General features: G+C 43.3%; 1 protein-coding gene across 3 annotated transcripts in view; it reads right to left on the bottom strand.

Annotated features, from left to right (window-relative positions):
• MPZL1 (myelin protein zero like 1) overlaps positions 1-20,865 on the bottom strand; it is a 40,114-nt gene that overhangs the window by 11,430 nt on the left and 7,819 nt on the right. For 2 of the 3 annotated variants that reach the window (XM_030966241.1, XM_030966155.1), the window contains exons 2-4: positions 9,727-9,887; positions 6,412-6,625; positions 2,469-2,601 (exon numbers count right to left, since the gene is read on the bottom strand). In XM_030966241.1, the coding sequence (XP_030822101.1) occupies positions 2,469-2,601; positions 6,412-6,625; positions 9,727-9,849 (470 nt within the window). In that variant the 5' untranslated portion in view covers positions 9,850-9,887. Of the gene's footprint in view, positions 1-2,468; positions 2,602-6,411; positions 6,626-9,726; positions 10,095-20,865 lie in introns of those variants that run through there. The other variant, XM_030966065.1, reaches the window with a different exon arrangement.

Genomic DNA, 20,865 nt, shown 5'->3' with positions numbered 1-20,865 from the left:
CTTCTGGGCAATGCAGTGATGGGTCTCTCAGTGCTAGGTCTACCTCCCTGTACCAAAGCACCCAGGAGAGCTAAGTAGGCACCTCCTTGGCAGCAGTCACAAGAGTGCCCTCTGCTACAACCCCCTAATCACTGGGCATCCTTTTTTCTCAGTCTTTGTAGACTGTGTATAAGTTGTGTACAGAAACAAATGAGGACAGTGACATTAAGTAGACCACCTCCTCACAGGGCAAGCATTTTTTTACCCTTTGGTAGCAGATTTACCTCCTCATACATGCAGCAGTTAGAATTAGAACAAAGATACTACCCCAGCCATCATGGCAAGGGGTCGTGACTGTCTCAAAAATAAGGCATCCCTTCTGTTACCAAAATTATGTAATCATTAATTGATTTATTCACAAAACTCCTCAGATCTACACTGTCTAAATGTTATCATTCAGGTTTAAGCAACTAATGTACTTAGATCCCTGCAAGTTCTCCAACACCCAAGCTGTCTGAGCCAGAGGAACGCTCACAGGGAATTTACTTTTATTTTGACACAGAAAGAGCTCTGAATTTCCTGTGCTTTAGTCAGTGCACTGGCAAGTTCACTGTTGGAAGAGATGGAGGGACATTATCTGCCATAAACAACAACTCCACCCCAGTTAGACATGAGACAATGAAACCCAAGCACCCAGTGAAATGCACCATCCCTTTGCCAACAGATTCCAGCACAAATTACAGTCATGTTAGTAGAGAGCTAGCTGGTTAGTCAGCAAAGGAAGAGGAAATGTGTACACACACACAGGTATTAACAGCAACCACCAACTTGATTAGTTACCATGGTGTCTAGTGGGACTGGAAGAGAAGACCCAGCCCTGTTACATTCCCAATCTGGCGTCTATATCAGGATCTCTGTAAGGAGAGGAAGGTAAGCAGGATCCGATCCCAGCACACCAGGGCAGAAAGAAAACAAAACAAAACAAAAAACACCGAAGTCAGAGCATGAATGGAAACTCTGGCCATGCAGGGGTTCCAGATGCCACGCAGGGCCCCAGCCCACCTCAGTTCAAGGCAGAATGGTTATCTAGGAGTAAGTGCTTCTCTCCACCACCACACACCGGGTTAGCATCATGTAGAAGACAGTCTGTAAGTTTGGAGGGGTCACAGCACACTTGGTTTCTTTCTACACATCATGCAGAGCTGCCATGGTCAGTGAAAGCAGGATTTAAACCTCAGAGATTACTTTCCCAAGAGAGTAGTTTAATCTGCTACAAGAAATCACAGTGCATGAACTACTGCTCCAGGCTCAGCACCAGCATGTGTCCTCCAGCAGGAAGACACTGGAGAGCAGGTCAGTGGGAAGCAGGGCAAGCAGGCCACCTCAGGCACACTGCTGGTGCATGACACTGCAGGATTCTTTCCAATTCTTAGGGGAAGGACACACGCAGAAAGGGAAAACCAGGCTTTCCACACAATTCTGAGCACACACAGCCACCCTTGCTGTATTTAGCCTTACCATTGGGCAATAGCCAACTCACTTTGTCTAAGCTCTCCAACTGGGAAAAGGACAGGGCAAAGTTTAATTTGGAAATCCCCACAAGCTTATTTTTGGAGTTATTTTCTTTTATCCCACAGGCAACCCAAAGAACCTGCAATAAGCAGGAATATTTGTTGGGCAAAGATCAGAAGAAACTTGTATGTTTTGGGGTTGTTTCTAAGACTACATACATAATTTTCATTCTTTCTTAGAGAAGCAAATTACCAGCTAATTAGAGAGGAGAAAAAAGGAAGCACCTCCTCCACCAGCAGCAAGTTTCATCACCACAGGACTCTCATCTGCCTTTGTCAGTTCTTGGTGCTTTTTCAAATGCCTACTCAAAGAACTGTGCTTCACTCTGGAGTTATCCTCCTAACACTAGAAGCCCTGCAGGTATGGTAACAGTTAACAAAAAACAGACAGTGAATGAGAATGGATGCTGAGCGGCTACTCCTTCCTTACTTTCAAGTGTGGTGATGAAGGAGGTTTTGGCAAGTATTTTGGTCCAGGCTTAGGAGGCAGACATTGGTAATAGAAAAATCCAGTCCTAATCTCAACACACAGGATTCCTTAAAAGTGCACGTGTGGTGCTTTTCCTTTGGAGGTGGTAAGGAAAGGAGAGCTAGAGGGAAGGGGAACAGACCAGAGCCAGAGTGTCTCAGATTAAATGCTCTGAGGGCATGTATCCTTGTGTCTGGGGATCAACTTCAACATCTAGTGATTTTCAGGTGCAACTCCTGGTCAGTAGGTCTCTTCAAGCAGAGAGGTAACCACCACTTCAACAGAGGTAACCACCAAAGGCAGATGATCACAGTTCCACATCACCATAGCTATCTCTAGCTGTGATTGCCAAGGCTTGGCTGAAACAACTCCTACCCCCCTTTAAGCCCTCCCTCTGATCCTGCTGCTGTTCCTCACATCAGCCACGGGTGAGGAGAGAGATCTCTTACCCAGAGTATCGTTTTTTAGAGTTGTTCTTTCTGATGACAAGACACACGACAATAGAGATGAGCGATGAGAGCCCTGTAACCGTACCGATGGCTATCCCTGCCACGGTGGCAATGGGGAACGCAGGCAGGCTGTCTGCAGAGAGAAGGGAGAAAACATTCAACTCTTCTGCATCCCTGCTCAACACAACTGCAAAACACTTGAGCCTGGGTTCGTTCAGAGCAGGAGGCACTAATGTAACACCCAGAAATTACAGCATGCAGCCTAAGTGGCAGTGGCAGCAGGCAGCCAGCAGAGTAACATGAACAGGGCACACACCAGGAGTGTTCTTAGTGTCACCGTCCTTCAGGAGAGAGTTCGTGTTGAACCAAAATTTTTACATGTCAGGGAACACAAGTGACAATGAGGACAACCCTGTCTCATATTGTATCTGAAGGAGGAAAAAAAAACAGGTTACAGCCATCTGGCAATTCTCAGCAAGGTCAACAGGAAGAGGCAGGCACGCTTGAAAGCAGATTTGGACACAGCACATCACTAACCCACCAGGAGTGCTGAATGCTGGGTGTTCTCCAGGGAGCATGCAGCACACAGCAGAGCTCCTACCCAGGATCACCCTTAGCAGTGTTTACACATGACTGGTGTCTCACAACACAGGCCTGTACGTTTTTATAGACTCATTTTTTTCCCTTCTTAAGTCAGGATCATTGTACAATACCAGGAAAACATGTAGAACACAGTATTGCTTTACTCACGTTTTCCCTAATATTATTTTGGGGGAGAGTAGACCAAAAAAGAGCAGCCAGAAACAAAAGCCAATCAGAGAATGAGTACAAAATACCTACAAAGTCAAAGAATACACAGACTACCATTACAAAAGAGAAACAAAGTCCTTTCCTTCCCCCACATCATGGTTAACACAAGGAACATCTCAGGCCAGAAGGTTTCTTACAAGACTCCATGCTGCTCTAGCTACTTATACCAAATACAAGTGAATCAGAAAAAATCCAACAGGCAAAACCTACACCTATATAGAAAAATCTGTCTCAGACACCTCCATCTGATCATCACAGAATTGTTGAGGTGGAAGGGATGTCTTGAGATTGTCTAGTCCAACCCCCCTGCTTAAATTAAGCAGGGCCAAGTAGCACAGTTTGCTCAATGCTCTGTCCACTCTGGATTTGACTATCTCCAAGGATAGGAGACTCTTCAGGCAACCTAGCTGTCATGGTTTGGCAGTGGCCCAACACCAGGCACCGACGAGAGTCACACGCTCGCCCTCCCCTGCCACAGCTGGGCAAAGGAGGGAAAAGCAAAAAAAGTTAACAAAGGTTTCTTCATGAGTGAGATAAGGACCAGGAGAAGCATTTCAAGGGCAAAACAGACTCAACTTTAGCTGCAAAGTGAAATGTATTAGTAACAGAATCAGAGAAGGATAATGAGAAGTAAAATAAGCCCTTAAAATACCTTCTCCTCCCCAGTCCCTCCCTCCTTCCCACTGACAGGGCAGAGAGACAGGATGGGGGTTTTGGTCAGTCCATTACCAAGATTTTCTTCCACTGCTCAGGGAGAGGAGTCCTTCTCCTGTGAGGCTGTGGGATGCCTCCCACGGGAGACAGATCTCCATGAGCTTCTCCAGAGTGGCTCTACTCTCACAAGCAGCAGCCAAACCACACCTGCTGCAACATGAATTCCACCAAAGGCAGATTGTCCTCCCAAAATTGCTGTGACATGGGTCTCTCTTTCCATGGGGTACAGTCCTCCAAGGACAGGCTGCTCCAGCCTGCAAGCAGGGCCCTTTCTCTCCACCAGGTCTTCCACTGGATCACAGCCTCCTCCAGGCATCCACCCACTCTGGCATGGGCACCTCCCACAGGGGCTGTGGGTGGATCTCTGCCTCCCCTGTGGATCTCCATGGGCTGCAGGGGCATAGCTGCTTCACCATGGCCTGCAGAGGAATCTTGTCTCTGGCAACCGGCATCCTTATCCTCCTTCTCCACTGACCTTGGTGTCTCCATGTTGTTTCCCCTCGCATAATCCTACCTCCCACTCTTCTCTGTCTAGGAACAAAAAACCCCTGTGACCTTGTTTTGATTTTCTTCTTAAATATGTCATCACAGAGGCATTACCAGCCTCTCATTGGCCCAGTTTTGGCCAGCAGCATGTCCATCTTCTGGGCCATCAGCCATTGGCTCTGCTGGACACGGTGGGAAGCTTCCAGCAGATTCTCACAGGAGATATCTTAGTGGCCCCCTGCTATATAAAAGCAGGCAGTGCCAAACCAATACACTACCTACCATGTAGGTACTGCAGTGAAAATCAGCCCAGTTAGTTTGGCAATTTTTAAAAATGAGGCCACTTATTAAATGTTTAATCCAAAACCTAAAGCTAACCTATCATCTATCAGCTCATTTAAATGTGCAAAGAATGAATATGGCTTTGAACAGTTTATACCACCAGATGTACAATTCAGAACCATTAGATGCATACAAAGCAAAAAACCAATGTGCACAAATGTCATCATGTATTTATTCCAAGTGAAGAAATTGCTCCAGCTCAGTTCAGAATGAGTTACAACCTATTACAAGAGCTTGGAAACACATTTTCAGTCATCCTAAAAATGTGAAGAGAACTGTTGCAGCATTTTCTCCAATGGTGAGAAGTGTTTCAAATACAGGGCTCCATTCAGAATCAGATTCTCTTCCAGAAGCCCCAGCTATTGGGAAGCCAGCATGCAAGTCTGTTGAAAAATACCAGCTGAATTAGTGTACTGAGGTCAGTCTTTAGCAGCTTAACCTGGACTGAAATCTGAGAAGGCTTTTCCAAGCCAGCCTGACTTTGCCAAATCAGCAGCTGCTTTACTGCTTCTTCATAGTGACAATCATTGTGAGAAAATAAACAGATCCTATTTTATACAGGCTTCAAACTTCCAAGAAACAGGAAGTTCTAAGTGATAGCTGGACCTCCAGGGGTCCTGCTCAACCCAAACTGTTCCATGAAGAGAAAAATTAGACAGAGACCTTGCCTACATAAAAACATGGAATGACCTCCTGAGGAGGGGTACACACCTGCTCTAGCAGCAGAATCATTCCAATTAGGACATACAGACAGGTATCTTCCCTAACATATCAAAACTATTGGAATGCTGCATCAACACTGCCATTTATGAATTCAACATTTATTCTTGTCCTTCCTGAATTATAAATTTGAAAATGCAATTACTGCAACAATCATTTCATTGTACAAAACATCACATTTTGGCTGACCTCTAGCTGAACAATCAAATTATTTGGATGATAAAGGCAAATAAAGAGCCAAAATGAGAAACAGAATCTTAGTGTTCTTTAACTGTGACAAATGTTGCCAAATGCTAACCAGAAGCCTCATGTGACTGCAAGTAGCCAGTCTGCAGTTTGTAAGGGCCACCATGGATTCTTTAAGAACACCTGAGTAAAAGAGACTGAATGCACATTCGACACAAACACCTTTGCATGGAACACAGTAGCATTTCACTTTCTGTATGTTTGGACCAGATTTATAGTTTTGCATTCCATTAAGTATACCAGAAGGGTTTCAAGCAAGCAAGGGTTTTCTCCTTGCTCACCAGACTTCATAAGTCATCCTAACCCTTGATGCAGCATAATGCAGGAAATATATTCACAGGACTTCAAAATGAGAAGATGTGTTTTCATTAAGCCTTCCATCAGCTTTTCCTAGTAATTGTTTAAACCACAGAAATTAGTGGGCATAGAGGAAAAGGGTATGACATACACTTTTTAAACAGCTAACACATACTAATTCCATTATTAGGACCTGGAAGAAGATAATTAAAAACCAGTTGTTCCCTCCAGGCCACTCCCCCACCCCCAATAAAAGTGATTTAGACAAGGAATGGAGGGGGGAAAAAACAAGTGAGAAGGAAAAAAAATCATATAGGGTGAATAATACCTTTCTCCACAACTCTAACTCGGATTTCTCCTGGTTTGACAACAATGTCAGGTGGGTTCTTGACATCACAAATGTACGTGCCGTTGTCCCGGAACTGCATGTTTGATATTGTGATAGAAGCATCTTTCTTGTTAAGATCTCCAGCCCAAGTGATCCTGTCTTTAAATGGTATGTCTTTTCCAGGGTATGACTTCCCATTAGAGTAATAGAAAAACTGCAGTCAAGGAAAAGAGGATACAAGAACAACCCAATTAGCAAGTATGGAGCCACTGTGCTTCTCCCACTATTACAGCACACTCCCAAAGCCAGCTGTGTTACAAAACCTCAGCCAGCAGCTGAGGTTTCTCCTCCTGCCTCACCACTTCCGTGGTCTATCAAGTCTGCCTTGTTGCCTCTTGATAACATAACCATGCTTCTACCTCAACCACACCAGAACAAGAGACTGCAAGTTTCAGTTTTCTGTTGGTTTTGATTTGTTTTGTGGTTGGATTGGCTGGGGCTTTTTTCTGTTTTGCAGGGAACAGAGTTTTGCAGACAAGGAGGTGGGGGAAAGAAAAAAAAACTGGTAACCTGATAATAATTAAAGGACAGAACACTCCTGGAACACAGCCATCTGTCTTTCAGGCACAGGAAGCTGCCTGCATCCTAGCAGAAAAAGGATACCAAGTTTCCCATCTTGTGTTTTGCTGTGTGTTACTTGCAACTAAAGCACAGCTAAATTAACATGCAATACTCTCTCTTTCTTCCACCCCCTCAGAAAATCCCATGACCAATTTAGAGTATATCTAGCTGTTTTCCAGAAACCTTCAGGTAACTAAATATAACTGTTTCCCAGTTTTTAAGTGACTAAGCTGCACATTGGCTCTGCATTCCTATACATGACCAAAAATCTTTGAAGAATAAACCTCCTTAGTACAGACTAAGGAGGAACTGAGTATTCCCCAACTATACCTGCCCAAAATTGGAATTTACAGCAGTAGAAGTGCATAGACTTCTACAGAACAATTCTGCTTTCAAACACATGGGATACCTTAAGAGAGGCATCAAGGCTGCAGGAGAATTGCAAGAGCACATTCTTTCTTAATTGGTGTTCTGCAGGACAGCAAGATAAATCTAATCAGGAATCAAGCTGAATTCCCTTCAGTTCAGTCTCCAGAAAACAATGAAAGAAATTTAGGACAGTATTCCAGCTTCCTCTTCCTCCTGCCTTATTTACAAAGCAGTGGCTCTGCCACAGACCAGCCTGCCTACTGCCCCATATTTCCATTTAAGTCGCCTCCTATCCTTGATAGGAGGATATCCTTTCCTGCTCTTGATCTCAGATTTGCTATTCCAACACCCTCTCTATCAGACCTGCACTCTGAATATCAGGCCTTATCACTTGGCAGCACAAATCTTGTCCAGATCAGGTATGTGCACATCATGGCCATCTGTCCTGCTGCAGTCAAATCTTATTTGTTGTCTACAGATTAACATAAATTCAATGAAGTATTTCATGTGGTAGAAAGCTGGCAAGCACACAGCCAGCTGTCAACATTTTGGAAGACTCTGCAACAGTCTGCAGCTTTTCCAGCTGGATTGTAACCTTTAACACAGCAGCACTGCATTACCACACCCCTGTACACAGGGGAAGTCATCCCACTGAAGTCTAGAAGGCCAGAGGCAGATTCCTCAGCTCTCTAGATGTCCTGGCCTGGGGGAGGAGAAATCACAAAGTAAAACATGTCCTGAAACACAAGTTAAGTGCCTCAAGCCATCCTTTGCCTGTGGTGGAGTGAGATGAGACTTTGGAATACATGGTGAGGGAAGGGGACAAGCAGGGGAAGCTCCCAGTCGAGTCAGCTTCACCACATGGCCACAAGATTGCCAGTGTGATTCTAAAGGGACACAGACCATCCTCGTAAAGAGAAGCATGGGCTTACCTCAGACATAAGCTCACCATGAGATTGGCCTTTCAAATTCACATCCACCAAGCTATGCAATGCCATGACTCAGGCTCGTAAACAAACATCCCCTCTACACTTTCCCCAGACCCTCCGAAGAAACAGGGAATTAACATCAAATTATGCTGGGTCCCTGCTGCTCAAAGAAAATTTGCTTTTCTTTCAGTTGTGCTGATAGCTACATCCAGGTGGAACACCAGAACTGACTTCAATTCCAAAAACAATGTTATGTGCTGAAGCTGTATTCCTACAACTGAACGGTGATGCAGAAAGGGAACGGCAAAACAGGATATATGGGGAGCGGAAATCCACCAACAGATGGCTTCTCTTCATCCATCCTGTTCAGCACTGGCAGGAAATGTGCCCTACTTCCCTTACTTCTCCCCAACTCCTGCTTTGCATTCCCAATGGGAAGAGCTCCCTCTTCAAAAGTAAATATTTATTTCACTGAGAATTCAGAAGCTTGTTCTTCAGAGCTCTACATACTGAGCAAGATGCTCACACACTGTTTTGACCATCTCTGCTCTGAGCATTGAAGAGCTCCTAGAGTTTAAATGAGCTCATGTCTGTAGCAGAGGAGACAAACACAAACAGGCTGAGCAACCTGCTGTCCCCACATCTTCAAAGGTGCCCCAGAGTTCCTTGCCCTGCTTCCTCTAAATTCTCATTCAGTACAAGGAACAAGAAAGAAGCAGAACTGTCTGAGGAAGAAGAGGAAGAAGACAGCTATCGAGCTACCAAAGCCTTCTTTGAAGACTTACAGCCAAAGGATATGAGCCCCCTTGGGCCCAATATACAGGAACTGAGCCATGACAAATATTATTTGCCTAAGTTCCTTGCTGGCCTGATTTTTCACTTGTCAAGTAACTATAATATGAGGATGTAACTGCTTCCTGATTTAAACTATTCAATTTTCTTCTGAAACCAGGGAGATTGGTCTTACTTTAAACCCTCTCAAAACAGAGGCTATACAGTACACAAGCAGAATAAACAATATGCACAATACATAACGTAACACTGCAATTACAGTGGTAATTCAAATTCTCTGACTGCTACATTCAGTCAGAGGATTTACAAGATTCCTAGATACTCATCTACTTCATACATACAGCTTCCATGCCAACATCCCTCTTCTAAGACTAACAGAGTAACCAGTATATTCTGTAGTCACTGTCCACTGCAGTCTTGGCAGACATCTAGCAATATTTTCATACAACACTAAAAAAGCCCCCTAAAATCACAATGATGGGGATGAGGCACACAAAGGAGGGTCCAATCCATATCTGCTTGTTCCTTAGAACCAACTAGAAGAGCACAGCTCAACTATGCCAGCCTCCCCTCCCAGGTCTGCTCCCCTCCAGGCATTGCTTACTGAGATACGAGTGGCTGCTCCCTCTGGTTGAAAGCTCCAGGAGACAGATGCTGCACTGCTGATCACTTCCACGGATGTGAACGTGCACGGGAGCTTCGCGTCCGTCCCGTTCTCCACAAACATCTCCTCCGGGGTGTTCACCTCTACTGCTGATACTTGGACTGCATGGGAAAGGCAAAAAGAAGAAAGGAGGAGAACAAGACACATCAGTGCTGCTTTGAGAGTGAGGAAGTTCACATCACACTGACTGCAAGGGCAGAAGACAAGAGGCATCAGTAACTCCTGCATCGGGTGATTGCACAGACATTGCATTATACCTGCAATCAAACAAGTATATACCAGGCCAAGCACATTCACTTCTCCTTCCTTGTATTATCTGTGACAGGATGTTTTCCACTCACAGATGTTTCCTCTACAACACTTCATGGAAGTCAATTCTATGGTGCAAAGGATGAGTTTAATACTTTTTCATACCAGCTGACAACAGGCATTGTAATAATTAAGCCTCATCAGAGGAACTAACAGCCTGGCCCAGCTATTACTCAGTTTCCTCTCTGGCACACATCTTGTTTCATATCTCCAGATTTTCCTAGCTGTAGGTAAAACAAAGGCTCACCTCCAGAAAGCTGAGGAACAAACTTCTCTCACTCCCAGCTATGCCATCTACTCCTGCTCTCTGCCATGCTCCCAGGTCTGCATGTGCAAGGCCTCACAAAGAATCACTCTGCTATAGTTTAAAAGCACCTAATTTTCTTCTACCTTTTGCACAGTGAAAACAGCAAGCAGACCACAACCACCCCCCAAATTTAAAGTAATCAATGTTGATATTGTGCTTGTACTGGTAGTTTTCCTAACAAGTAATATTCATCATGATTTGGAAAACATGTTGAAGATATGCTTTAACTGGCACCTTTTGCCAATGCACTATCCCTATCCAGATTTAAGCAGACGCATCTCTACATTCATTCAGATTTACATAGAAAAACAAAGCATGATCTTGTGACATCACAAGAGAATGTCAGTGCTCATGTCACATCATGTGAAAGCAAAAATCTTGTCAAGTCAGTGCGGGTGGGTGCACATGTAACGTGTGTTCCTGGTCCCTCAAATATAAGTTTTGATTTTTATTAAACCATGATTGTCAGCATAGAGATGGTAACAGCAATCTACTTCTGTTCATAGGATTCTATGTTTCTGGGCTCTAGTACCTTAAATTCCCTTGTTAGAACAGGAGAACAAACCTTCCTGATCCATCAGTACCTCAGCTGATTTGCCTGTCAGTTTTGAATAAAGTAGCTCAAAGTAGGCAGACCAAACAGAAAGATGCAAGTTGAAGACTGTTCATATAAAATAAAGAAAAACCCGCCTGTTGTACTTTGGACCTGATTAGCATAAAAGATTTGATAATCAAGATGCCTTGGCAAGAGCAAACAAAGCTTTGAAGACTACCAGAAGATTGAATCAAGACTGGCTGACAGGAAGATTGAATCAACTTCTGCAAGCAAGAGATATTGCAAACTGTATAAGGTTATTTATGTGATGTCTAACCCAATCATTGTAGTAAAAAATTATTAGCCTTCCTAGATAGTATATAAACATATGTAGTTCACAATAAATTTGGATTCTGATCACCACTCGGTCCCCCCTGTCTCTCATCATCACCGATACTCACCTACCTTAGTCCTTAAATCATGAAGTTTGAGTTTTTAGTCAGTGAGAGCAACCAGCTCTGCAACCTTCAGAAGCTGGACAGCAAACATCTGACAGAATGGGCATGCAAGCAGGGGTGGGAGGAGCACATCACAGTAATTGCAATAACCAAAACCAGAAGAAACCACCATTCATTAATTCCGCTGTTCAGAATCCACGCTGTTCACTTCCAAAAGTCACTAACTCCTCTGTCCCATCAGGTTATCTCTTGATACTTCAAGATTCTCCTCTCATCACTGCTCTCATTTCCAAGAGAAAAAGCACCCCAAGGGTGGTGGGGAGTAGGGATGGTGAATTTTCATCATGAGGTTTTTTTCAGAGCTTCCTTTCTCTTGTACATACTCTGACTATGGGCCAAAAAATATTCTTTTGTAAAACAGCTACCAAATATTTATTTGGAACATACAAAGACCTCTAGCAATCAAATTAAATGAACTGAGAGCTGCTGTGCTTTATGTATTTTTTCCAGCTATTGGTGTAGAAAAGAAACATAAAATAAAATAAAATCCATTGTAGTAAGTCCAAACCACAGAACAAACCTCCCTTTCAAGCATAAAATAAGCAAGATGCCCTCAGTATTCGTGTAGGAAGAAAAGAGTCTGCACAGACATTGTCTGCTTGTACATGGTACAGAGAACTCCTTGCCACACACAGGCAGTGGGTAGCACAGATCTGCCTAATCTAAAGAAGTCACTGTTCTCACTAGAACTGTAGTGAAGCAAAAAAATAAAAATAAAAAAAAGGACTTCTCCCTACTTCTTCCCTAGTCTGGGAAGGAAGGAAGGAACTGTGTAATCCTGTACAGATGTTTCTATCAAGTTTAATTTTCATCTGTCCTATTGCTGACTCAATTTAATGTTCTTCTTTGCCGATTTTTCCCCTCTGCCTCTTTCACGGCTTCAAAAAAATTTTTCCTGCTTCTGTTGCCTTACAGCATGAGACACAGGCTCCTTAAATCACAATCTGACTATTTGGTAGAGAGACCACAAGATTTGTCAGTTGTTCATCCCCAGCCCTTTAATCCCATACTTTTACTGATATGGTGGCTGTTCCCACTACCTGGAACTCTTTGGCCTCCTCTGTCATAATAAAATCCACAAGGATCATCTCCAGCTCTAGTTCTTTTCCTCCTCTTTCCACATTTACCAGGATTACATCCACCTTCCAGCTCCTACACCTATTTAAATATTCCAGTTGGAGAAAGTTGAATTTTGAGTCATATTTCAGTCACACTTACCTACTGCTCTATCCCTCAAGCTTACTCAGCCTTAGTTCCTCTCAAGAGGAAAAAATGATCACAGGAAACTGTCTGAGAGAGAAGAGTGCTTTAGGAAGGGAAGGTCAGCAAGGTACATAGGGCAAAAATAAATATTTGCTCTTCTCCCATGCATCCTCCTTGATCCCATCACCCTCTCCAACCATCTGTAGCTCCAGTATTTCCTTCTGAACATCTCATCTAGCCTTCAGCTGCTTTTATTCTTTTCAGCAGAAAAATGGTTCTCATTTTCTCACCTATCATCAAAATAATTTGAAAAAAACCCACCTGTGCCTCTTCAGCCATTTCTTTTAAATCTCTAGTGTTGTTCAAGCACTTTTACTCCAACTATAATAACTTTCTCCAGCTCCGTTTTCAACCCCCACACTGCAATTAAAACCTTCCATCCACATCTTCCTTTCCAGATAATCCTCATGCTCTTGAACTAGGATAAGACACTCATATTCTTACTAACTTACTAACCTTACTTACTAATCTTTTCTTCTTTTCCATCACAGATCTTCATTCTTCAACAATGGTTTCTCTACTCTCAGGTCTTTCTTTCCTCGCTATCTCGTCTCAGAGATCTCATCTGCAAAACAAGTTCAAGCTCCCATCACTGCACTGACTGCTCAGATCTGTGTCTCTGCTCAGGATCTGTCTCCTTATGTTCTAACAGCCTCAGTCTGACATCTTTGTCAATGCTAAGTTGTCAGCTCATACTAAATGGGACTAAAGCAGAGCTCAGAGCCCTCCACAACTGCTTTTACCACTGTGGCAATTCAACACCTGTGCAGCACCTCTGACTTTGAACTCCTCCTGGGTCAAGGCAGAGTCTTTCAGTGTTTCCAGTCATTTGTTCAGCTGACACCAGACTAAACCCTCCAGTTTGTACCTTGGCCGTCATTATTGTGATGCCCTTTTTGCTCTGGACAGATGGGCAGTTATTGGTCATGATGAGAGATAGAGATGGGGAAGACTGACTGGTGATCAAAATCCAAATTTACTGTGGACTACATATGCTTATATATTATTCTAGAAAGGCTAGTAATGATTTATTACAATGATTGGGTTGATCATCACATAAATAAACTTATAAATTTTGCAATATCTCTTGCTTGCAGAAGTCGATTCAATCTTCTTTCCTGTCAGCCAGTCTTGATTCAGTCTTCAAAGCTGTTTGTTCTTACCAAGACATTCTGATTATCAGATCTCTTATGCTAATCAGGTCCAAAATACTCTCTGTCTTGGTTGCCCCAACAGACAGTGACAGACCAGTAAGTACTGCAGCTCCTGCTAACCAAGCTGCTCCAAGGGTGACACTAAGAAGAGGGGGACATCACATATGCATGATCACAGCTTCCTTCCCTGAAGTGGAAATGACACCAAGAACCCATCCCTGTTTCAGTATGAACAGACTCTTGTCCCCAACCACATTTATAGTATTGGTCTCACCCAAAACTTTTCAAATCCAAACAGTAGCACCTCCTCCTAAATGCTGTCTCTCAGGCTTGGGAGGATCTCAAAACCTGCAAAATCCTTTCACTTCCTTTGAGCCCTCCAAAGCACGTGGTAACTGCATCTGTATGAATCCAACAGTGCCTAAGCTGCCAGTGCTTGGAGATCAACACCTTTTAAAACTGAAGTCATCTTTTCCTACTTTTACTTGTACTCCCTGGTTGCTTGCACTTGCCTCAGTGATTTTTTAAAAAAATATTTTGGGCAAGAATTGGTTTTATTCTACAATTTTTTATGTAGAAATATGGTTGACCATTTGGTTTGGTAGCATATCACAAAGAAATTCTTTTGTGCACCAAAGTTTTACACTAATTAACACATAGATAACTAAAATTTCTTTGCAGACCACTGTTTCTACTGAGACCTTGGATCCAATGAAAACATTCTCTTGATTAAAACTGTGAACACACCAAAATAAACTCAATTCCCCTGGATTCAACTCAATTTGATCACTAAGAGACCTAACAAACCAAGAACACTAACAGCTAACATTGTAATTACAGGCATGTTATTTCCAGCAGCACAAACACAGCCCACATGGAAACTTTCCTCACACTGCTAAGTACAGGATGCTTATGGCTGCTACCATAAGCATTCCTATCCTACCATAAGCATTCCCATCCTACTCTAGGAAGAGTGTTACTCCCCTCTTCTTGAAATGGCTAATCATCAGTTTATTAATTAATACAAGCAACTTGCTTTGCTTATCTTAAAGGCACCTGGTAGTACAGCCATGTATACAATTTATAAATGAAGTCGCTTATGGATGCAAGGTCTTGACAACATGACAGAAAATTCAGTGTTTCATTATCTTCACTCTGGTCTCCCCAGCAGCCCAGAGGTTTCATCAGAAAGGAGGATGTGGTTTTTTCTAACAACTAAGGGCCTGAAGTCACAAAAACAATATACTCTTGAGAATCGGTGCTTTCATTAACAAATACTCTTACTCAATGTCAAGTGTCTTGTGAAACATCTCCTGTTGACAGCATTCTCAACTAGGGTTGCATGGCATTTAGTCCTTCCTCCCACAAAGCAGTTGCCCTGTACAATCAGCATGAAACAATAGCAGCCAGACCCCTAGAAAACATCACAGAAAGCCAGAACAAAGTTATAGCCCCCAACTGCAACCACAGGCACTTATGTCCCCACAGACCACTGTGGATTAAACACCTGGTGGAGAAGCCTTAGCTGTCTTGCCTTAAAAGACAGTAGACATGCCAAAATCATTCCTCTGAAACTGCACAAGATCTGTTAAAGCACCCAGATGCTGGATAGAATTGCCACACAAACAGTTCCTTCACATTATTTAGCCTTAACAGAAAAGTAGAACCCACGCCAGCAGTTCCACCCAGGAGCAAGCCATGGTGTACTTCACAAGGACAACAACACACAGGTATTAAGAGGCCACACGTGTCCAGCCCCTCCTCATGGAGACTGTCCCTGCAGCCCCCCTGTCACCACAACCTTTATGTCTGCACTCCTCCACACATTTACACAGGACACAAAGCAACACCAGCTACAGAAACCATGACTAGACAGAGTCACACCAACCAATCTTGACATCTAAGTTTCAAAGCAACAAAAACTAAATTCCATTGCCTCGAAGGAGGACAGAAGAGTTAAATTTCACTCTCAAATGCCAATTCACCAGAACAGCTTTTAGCTGCTGCCACAGCATCTCCCCAGGTTGCCAATCTTGTCAAGTAACTCAGGCTGCTGGAGGAAAGAGAGCTTCCTGTCTCCAGTAACACATCCCTGCAGCCCCAGGAATCAGAAAGCACAGCTGTGACACCCAGCCCATGAACACCTACCACCTCCTGTCACCATGCTGCTGGAAACCTTCATCCCCCAAGCAGAGACAAGCATCTGCTAAAGAAACATTCACTTTCTCCTAGCCTCTTTGCACATTCAGCAAAGCTCTGCCTGACTCAACAATGAGGGAAAAAATAGCATCTTGTGACCCCGAGTGAAAGGAAAGCAGTCTTACTGAGAAGTCTTGAGCAGGCTGTGGCTAAGCTGTCAAAGCAGACAATAACATCTATGTATCTCAGCCCTCCATACCTCCATGCATCTACTCTGACAGGACTTAAAAGACAAGCCTCCAGAGTCACCAAACTTTGGTACTTCCTTCTCCTCCCACACCTCAGGGTCAGCTTTTGGCATGTTCTCCTCCATATGACACAGAGCTGCTCATTGTTCTGCCAAGGAGCAGCACAAAGAACCTATGCTGAGACTTACTTTCAAAGCCCATGCTTTAACCAGAAATTAGAAGAATGAGAAGCAGCAAAAAATGCCTGAGCTCCCTTGCCAGGCAACAGATTTCTTGTTCAGTCCTGAGGACATAATTTCACTGCTACATCACTCTCTCAACTCTCTCATCTCATAAAACAGAGAAGCTTGTAAAGGTGCTCAGAACTATGAACAAGCAATGTAGCTGCACAGCTTCATGCTTCTATTACAGCATCAGTCATATGTCAGGTTTGGGCAGATACTTAGTCTTGAGGCAAGTAACTTCTAGTTACTTCTAGTACTTTTCCCTGGGGATCACAAAGCAACACTTCCCTGCCTATGCTGCAGGCTGGGACACCAACCAGCAGCTCAGGTACTTTCCAAACCACACATTGCATTTTTCTGCTCAACAGCCCTGAAGTGGTTTTCCTTCCGTGCCCAAGTAAGTTCACAAGTGCTCAAATGCAAGTAAACAGTTCTTGTTGACAAAGCCAAACCAAAAGAGTGCAGAACCCAAAGGGGGCAAGTTAAGTAAAGCTGTTCAAAGTGCAAAGGGTAACTGAAACAGCTGATGGCAGCTGTTCTACCTCTAATCCTGCAATACCAACAGAGTCACTTAAAAACATAGCACATTATTTTCTGGGCACAAGGAAAGATGCCAGAAAATGGGAATACAGATTACAGAAAGCCAGAAAAGACAGAAAAGTCTCCTGGAAATACACCAGATTTTTTCCCCACAAATAGGGAATGAAGCTTACTTAACTAAAGATCTGAGAGAAGCTGGGTAAACATCTCAACACATGGCAGAGAGAATAAAAAAAGCATCCCACCATCACAAGTATTTCCTAAAATTGCTATAGCAATCCACTAAAAGTGTCACAACTACTAAGAAAATGAGAGTATTAAGGATCAGAAGTTGTAGACTAAAAAACCACAACCAAACAACAGCAAATCCCAAATCCATGGAGTGGACAGTAGAGATTGACATATTGCTGGCTGGGACAAAAGCTTCCCTCCAGGCTTTTTTCTTTTTTGGGTTATTAATACTATCTCAAGTGAAACTATGTTAAAAATACCAGTCATGTTGCCAACTGCTGATGGCATGCAGCATCTTTTTGACAAAATCCATCAGCAGCAGTATGGGAACTACCAATTTCCCAAACAAACTAGGCAGTGGATACACAAAGGATGCGGATACACTGTATGTTGTTGAGGACGTTACAATGCAAAGCCTACATATCAGACGTAGGAAGCTGCCCTTTTCCTGACCCTTTTACAGTAACCAATTCACAAAACTGCAACCAACTCAGTCTATACACACCAAGAAACATCTGCAAAAGCTGCACTTTGAACCATCCAAGGTATCATTAGCACTCCATGAACACTCACTCCCACCTGTCATCATTCCTGAACCAGAATCATGTCCATCTCTTGCCAAGTACTGGTATTTCCACCAGCCTGAAAGGTGAACACAGGATTTTTTTCCTGCATACAGAGACTAAATTAAAACCTGCTAAATAAAATCCTACCATTAAACTGAGCAAGAAGATAAATGAAATTACATCATTGAAGTGATCACCCTCCTCAGCTGACAGGGTATTCATGCAGCCAATCTGTTCTGGTGTGACTAGAGGCTTACTTCAGCAGTTCAAGCCAATCCAAAGCCCTTGGAGGACCAGACTCCTTACTGATCCATGGATTGCTGAACATCTGCAGCCAGCTCTGGCACCAAGCTTGCAGCAATCTCCCACTTACTTGCTAACTGAACTGCTGAGCAAACTCATAACCAGCTATTACCTGCAGCAGCACAACCACAAAACCAAAAGGAAAAGCCCATGCTAAATATTTCAAAGCATTGTTCCACGAGAATTTGTCAGTGGTGGTGCCAATTTAAATAGCTCACATGCACAGTCAGAACAAGATGAATCTGATCAGGAACTAATCTGTGTTCAGAACAGCCCTTTCACTATTGTTTTCTTTCAAACCAGACCAACACCCTAGTCCAGTCTACTGTATACTGTTTTGTACAACTGAGGAGAGTTAGGAAGCACCAAGCAGGAGCCTATTCAGCTGGTTTTTCTCAGGAACATTTTTGTGAAGAATTTATGGCTTTCCTTGTAGCACACTACATCACTTTCCCAGTTTACACACATGGTGGTTTCTAAAGCTATCCCTTTGATTGGAGCAGTGCCTTCCATCCTGCCAGACCTTGATCTGAACACCTCGAGACATAGAAACCAGTCCAATTTCAAAACTCCTGCTGCACATACCGCTTTAGGCAATTTATTACCAAGTGGGAGCCCTGTTCACCACCTTTCACTTGCACACATTACAAAAACAAGTTACTGAATAACAGGTGGCTTGCAGCCAACTGTAAATGCCTCCAGCAATGGCCATTTCACCCACCTGAGATGACCTGCCCTGATTTACTTCCATCTCATGAACTGAAAGAGCCACCAACCACTGACAACTGCTACACCACCCAGAAGTTTAACGCTGCCTTGAGGATCAGAATCTCAATCTGCTTTGAAACACTGAAGGTAGGGTATAACCAGCGTTTCCAGGCAAGCTCCCTTCGTGCCCCTTAACACCAGTAAGTAAAACATCAGTAAATGTACCACAAAGCATCCTTTTCTGCAGGGCTGGAGGAAAGAGAGCTCACAAGAACAACCACAGCCTTCAGGTTTTCCTTATGCACTTTAAGCCAAAACCTAGCAGCAGCACCAAGTGGAAAGTGCCAACTCAACAGATACAGAAAAATGCAGGAGCTGAGAGGCACAGCAGCCAAAGGGAACAATGTACAAGGACTGTGGGCTAACCCCAGCAGGCAGCTCAGCCCTGCACAGCCCCTCGCTCGCACGCCCAGCAAGATCAGGGAGAGAACTGCGAGTGTAAAAGTGAAAAACTCGAGGGTGAAGATTAAAACAGTGTAACAGGGAAAGAACAAGCCATCACACATCAGCTTCCATCAGCAGGCAAGGTGTTCACCAGTTCAGGACAGAAGGGCTCTGTCAGGCATAACAGTGACTTGGAAGACAAATGCTGTAATTCCAAACAACCCCCTTCCTCCTTTTCCCAGCCTTCATTGCTGACCACGACTTCTGTGGTGCCCTCCCAACTCCTCATGCACCCCCAGCCCACCTGCTGTCAGGGAGGGGTGACAAACAAAAAAGGCCTTGGGGTGTGTAAGCCAATGCAAAAACAAGTAACCAATGCAAAACATTGTTATGTTAAATTAATTCTGTCCCAGATTAGTACCGATACATTTATTTGATATAAGCATTTTCCATTTTTTTTAAAAAAAGCTTATTCAGGACAAGTAACAGAATAGCCTTTTAAAGATAAAAGAGATTGTGAGGAAAAACTTTCTTTCAACCTGCTCAGCAAAAATACTGATGTTAACCCTGCCTTAGGATGTATTGCCACATCTTCTGTGCTATGGGTACTGCTTACTGTTAAACCCCAATCTGAGTAAACACTTGCTTTTCCACATGACTGCTGTTAGAGATAACAGTGAATCACTGCAGCTAGAGTTCCCCAAGTCTCTTTGCTGGCAATAAAGCCAGTTCAAAACTTCTTGTCCTCTCCTGGCACAGCCTTCTCTTACACAAGATATTCACATCCTCTCCATTGTGCTAATCATTTCTTGTGGGGTGCCACTAACCCAGACCACTAAAACAACACAGACAAACCACACACAACAAAACAAAACAAAAAAATACAAAAGGATATATGCCATAAGGATGTTAATGTTTTCACACACAGAGCTTCCAGCTTGCTGATGTATTCCTAGGATATCCTGAGTTAGCATTCAATAGTCCAAAAATGTATTTTCTTGCACACCAGGCTGTTTATTTAGTTAACTACATGCAGGTATGTTAATGTATGCCATACATGATGAAACCACATCACATCACACCACACTTGGAGAACTCCCACTACAGGGGCTAATAATAAGCTTTGGATAGATGACCTGATGATGATCTATCTATATGTCACTTTTCAGAAAAACAATAAGTCTTTAGAAACTACTCAGACTAAAATCTTTCAAGACAAACAGCACAGGACAATACCAGGTTTCATTTTTTTGGTCTTTCATCTCAAGTCTGATTGGGACACAGGATATCCAGCACTAGTCAGGACAAGATGGGTGTACAGACAGGCAGTGGAATTGCTGTTTAACACAATTAATTTTAATTCAGATAACAAGCAACACAGCTCTGCATGCTATTAGTTACACAAATAATTGTCAGAGACTGAGTCTGTTGGATAGCTGGGGCCAAGGAGCATCTGTCCATCTTACCTCATTTTATCACCCAAACATTAAGGTACAGACTTTTCAACATATTCAAGAACTTTTTGCTGCTGCTGCCAGCAAGGTGAGCTGAGAGTTTATCCAGCTTTTGCCTTTGCAGAACCCACTGAGC

This window comes from Camarhynchus parvulus, chromosome 1 (genome assembly GCF_901933205.1).
Source record: "Camarhynchus parvulus chromosome 1, STF_HiC, whole genome shotgun sequence".
Classification (NCBI taxonomy): Eukaryota; Metazoa; Chordata; class Aves; order Passeriformes; family Thraupidae; genus Camarhynchus; species Camarhynchus parvulus.
This window is presented reverse-complemented; position numbering and strand designations above follow the sequence as displayed.